This window comes from Papilio polytes, unplaced genomic scaffold, assembly GCF_000836215.1.
Source record: "Papilio polytes unplaced genomic scaffold, Ppol_1.0 DF823674.1, whole genome shotgun sequence".
In the NCBI taxonomy this organism is placed as follows: domain Eukaryota; kingdom Metazoa; phylum Arthropoda; class Insecta; order Lepidoptera; family Papilionidae; genus Papilio; species Papilio polytes.
Window position 1 is genome coordinate 1 of NW_013525530.1, and position 3,524 is coordinate 3,524.

Below are 3,524 nucleotides of genomic sequence, written 5' to 3' on the forward strand. Positions count from 1 at the left end.
AATTTTATTTTGTAATTTAACTTGTATTTTTAATTTTATTATTATCACTTAATTGTAATTTTATTTTATTATTGTTATTTTTAATTTTAGCAAGTCTAGTCATTTTATGTAGTTGTCATTTTAAATTCTAGTCATTTTTAGTCAATTTAGTAATGTAATAATTTTATAAAGCAAAACTGTGATATTAAAATAGAAAAACTGTAAATTAGCAATAAGAAAACTGTAAGATGTTAAAAGACAAAAAATTTATGAATAAAGAGTTCCCACCCGCACCCAACGTCCCTTTCCCATAAATATGTTAGGGGGAACGAGAGGGCGGCATAACGCCGCCCACTAAAAAAAAAAAAAAAAAAAAAAAAAAAAAAAAAAAAAAAAAAAAATACAAAAAAAAAAAAAATACAAAAATTGGTACAATTTAAAACAGGAAATAATCCTCTTACCAAAATCGTATACGGGTGTGCTGTCCCGCGTACATCTCAATTGTCTAAATTGGTTTAAATTCTCCAAAGGATGGTTATAATACTACATGCATGTAATGTACAAATGTTGGTCTGTAAAACATGTCGTCTCTTTTCCTAATAATTGTAAAGTAAAGAATGTAAATTATGTCTGGAAGCCAGAGAAGTAAGCAGATTTTACGTACACCATTTGGTGAGGTCCTAGCACCTCTCTCGCCTATTCATTTGCATATATATACATGCATTTATTTCAAATACTGATTTAACACTGTCGATACCAACCGGCGTTAGAGAGAATCCGCCTAGGACGTCAGACAAATACAGGCTTCTCAGGCGATCGACAGGTAAATCTAAAACCGGTCTGCGTCAAGTTATATAAAATTCAACATTTTTAATTATATAATAACTCGGATTTACCCGAAGCACAATCTGACAAAATGTTTATATTTATTATAGCTGTTATCAACTCGGGTTATTCTTGAAACGTATTGGAATTAGTTGTAGAGTCAGTACGATCTCACAAGTTCGTTGGACAAGACTGTTTGTGCCATTTGTGATTAAATAATCTGATGGTTTTAAGCTGAATTTAAATTAATTAAAAAGAAGATTCAACTCGAGTAAGTTATTAAATTGTGGTATGTCAATTTACATTTTAAATCTATAGCAAAATCATCAACAATCAAATCACAAATGCCAATCTATGGATAACAATCTCGATTATGTCAAGCAATATGTTTCCATTATTTTTAATTCTACGATTCTAGTTAAGCTTCTTAGTTCTATCAAAACTCTTAACACGTTTACTGCTGCAAGTAAAATCATAATTCTTCATGTGCGGTGGCGGGCCAAAAAGCGCCCCCAGTAATATTTCCGCCAGTGCGTGACAGGTCTTTCTAAACCTACCAACACTAGGATAGATTAAATTGCTATGACTTTGTTGAACCAGAATGTATACAGTTTATTTAATGTAAGGTATTCACCAGAAATTATCGTTTCGCAGTAGCGAGAGGAACACGGTTTTCTTCATCCGCACCAGCTTAGGTAGCGCGTCAGGTCGATATCGGCCTGTTACGCAGTGAGCGTGTTAAACTGTCAAATTTTTCGCCTAAAAGTTAAATTTAAAATTTAGCTATTATCGATAACAAATATCCAGAAATCTTCTGTAACCTGTTTAAATGCATGTTAAAAGTAGACCAATTCAAGAAATTGATAAATCAATATAGATTTTTTACATTTCAGAAAATATGAAAATGGACAACCGTGTGTTAACGTTCATTGTCTTGTGTGTTGTGATAAAAATGATTGATTCCAAAGTAGTATGTCTCTACGATGATAGTTTAAAATCATTTAAAATCAGACGAATAACATGTTACTCATCATTAAGTCACAATGTATTGAGAAGGGATGATCTATTCAAAGAAGGCGACTATACAACAGCAACTATCAGACGTTGTCAAATAACACAAATAGATATTGACGGACTATTTAATGCAAGATTGGTTTGGGATCTAAATTTATCAGAAAATAAATTGAAAACATTACCATTAGGAGTATTCGATATGAATACACGACTGGAGGATTTAGATTTGTCGCAGAATCTATTAACAGACCTACCCCCTGGTATATTTAATAAAACTCTACTCAGAAATCTACATTTACAAGGAAATAATTTTAAAAGTTTCGATACAGGATTAATAAGTTTTTCTCCGAGGGAAATGGTTAGTTTATATTTGACTTGCAATTCTCTAGTGGGTAAAAATTTAAATAGCGACATATTATGTGACATGGCGATATTAGATTTATCCGGAAACGACATGAACGAAGTCACATTCATGGGAAACGTGAAAAGCTTACAATATTTACACATGAACCAATGTTCACTGAAAGAAATGCCAGAGTTTTTATCGACTGCAAATTTAAGCAAGCTATTGGTGTTAGAATTATCGTTGAATGAAATAACTGCGATTGGAAATGGTACATTACATAAATTGGTCCTTTTAAAATCACTCGATTTGTCGAAAAACCATATAGAATATATCCATAGAGACGCATTCGTGAACCTTCCGATAATCGAACACATCGATTTGAGCCACAACAGATTGAATTACCTTGCCTTAGGAGTGTTTCAGAACATACATAGTATAGAAGAACTTGATCTTTCATTTAATTTACTCCGAGATATTCATCCAAGAACATTCGATAATAGTACACTAAAGAAACTGAATATTGCTAATAATCGAATAACATATTTGAATCCAAATCAATTAACCACAATGTTGTCAAATGTAAAAAGTTTAAAGGACATTGATTTTCATGAAAATCCATGGCAATGCGCCTGCTTGAGAGATTTATTACACGAATTGAGAAATGTCCGTTGCAACTACAATTATTATGCTTACAATGGTGAAAACGCAGTTTGTGTGACGACACCTGAATTTGTTTGCAAACGATATGACGCCGCTAATCAATTGTTTATTGATATGTACGATGATTTAATTGCTCCACGTTTAACAGAGCGAAGACGTGAAATGCCAGACTTTGACCTAATAATGGAAGGAGCACCGTCAGTGCCGGTTCCTTGTCGCCCTCGGCCAGTGGATTAACTATCTTGATGTTTGTATTGCCGAACAGATGTACAGTAAATAAAAAATGTATTGTTATCTTTGTTTTTCTTTAATAGAATGAGAAGGATCTAATATTTTTGTACAATCAGATGCATAAATATGCATACATTTTCGAATCCTCAGAAACTTGTATACTAATATTACTACTGCATACTTATAAATATTTTTGAAATCGAAGGCGTATACAAGTTGCTATAGTTTTGTAAATGTACACTTATTTATGAAGTTGATTGTACAAAAACATAGTAGATCCCTTTACTTCTAGAGAAAAACAGAAATAACAATATGCTATTTTTTATGTGTTTCGAAGATATTTCCTTCTTATAGATTTTTCTAAGCTAAATTCAAGTCAGTTTATAGAAAAGGAGATTGTGTAAATAAACTAATACTAATAAAAAACAAAACAAAACAAAATACACCAAAAACAAAATATTCTCAAAAA

The 3,524-nt window shown here is 31.8% G+C and overlaps 1 protein-coding gene across 1 annotated transcript; it reads left to right on the plus strand.

Moving 5' to 3' along the window:
* Window positions 1–910: 910 nt before the first annotated feature.
* Window positions 911–3,479, plus strand: LOC106104436 (leucine-rich repeat and immunoglobulin-like domain-containing nogo receptor-interacting protein 2). Its single transcript, XM_013284496.1, has 2 exons — window positions 911–1,075; window positions 1,698–3,479. The coding sequence occupies exon 2, from the start codon at window positions 1,703–1,705 to the stop codon at window positions 3,059–3,061; it is 1,359 nt and encodes a 452-aa protein (XP_013139950.1). The 5' UTR covers window positions 911–1,075; window positions 1,698–1,702; the 3' UTR covers window positions 3,062–3,479.
* Window positions 3,480–3,524: the final 45 nt, after the last annotated feature.

What these genes read in the sequence shown, in the direction of transcription:
- LOC106104436 (XM_013284496.1), top strand. Translation starts at nt 1,703, where the DNA reads ATGAAAATGGACAACCGTGTGTTAACGTTCATTGTCTTGTGTGTTGTG.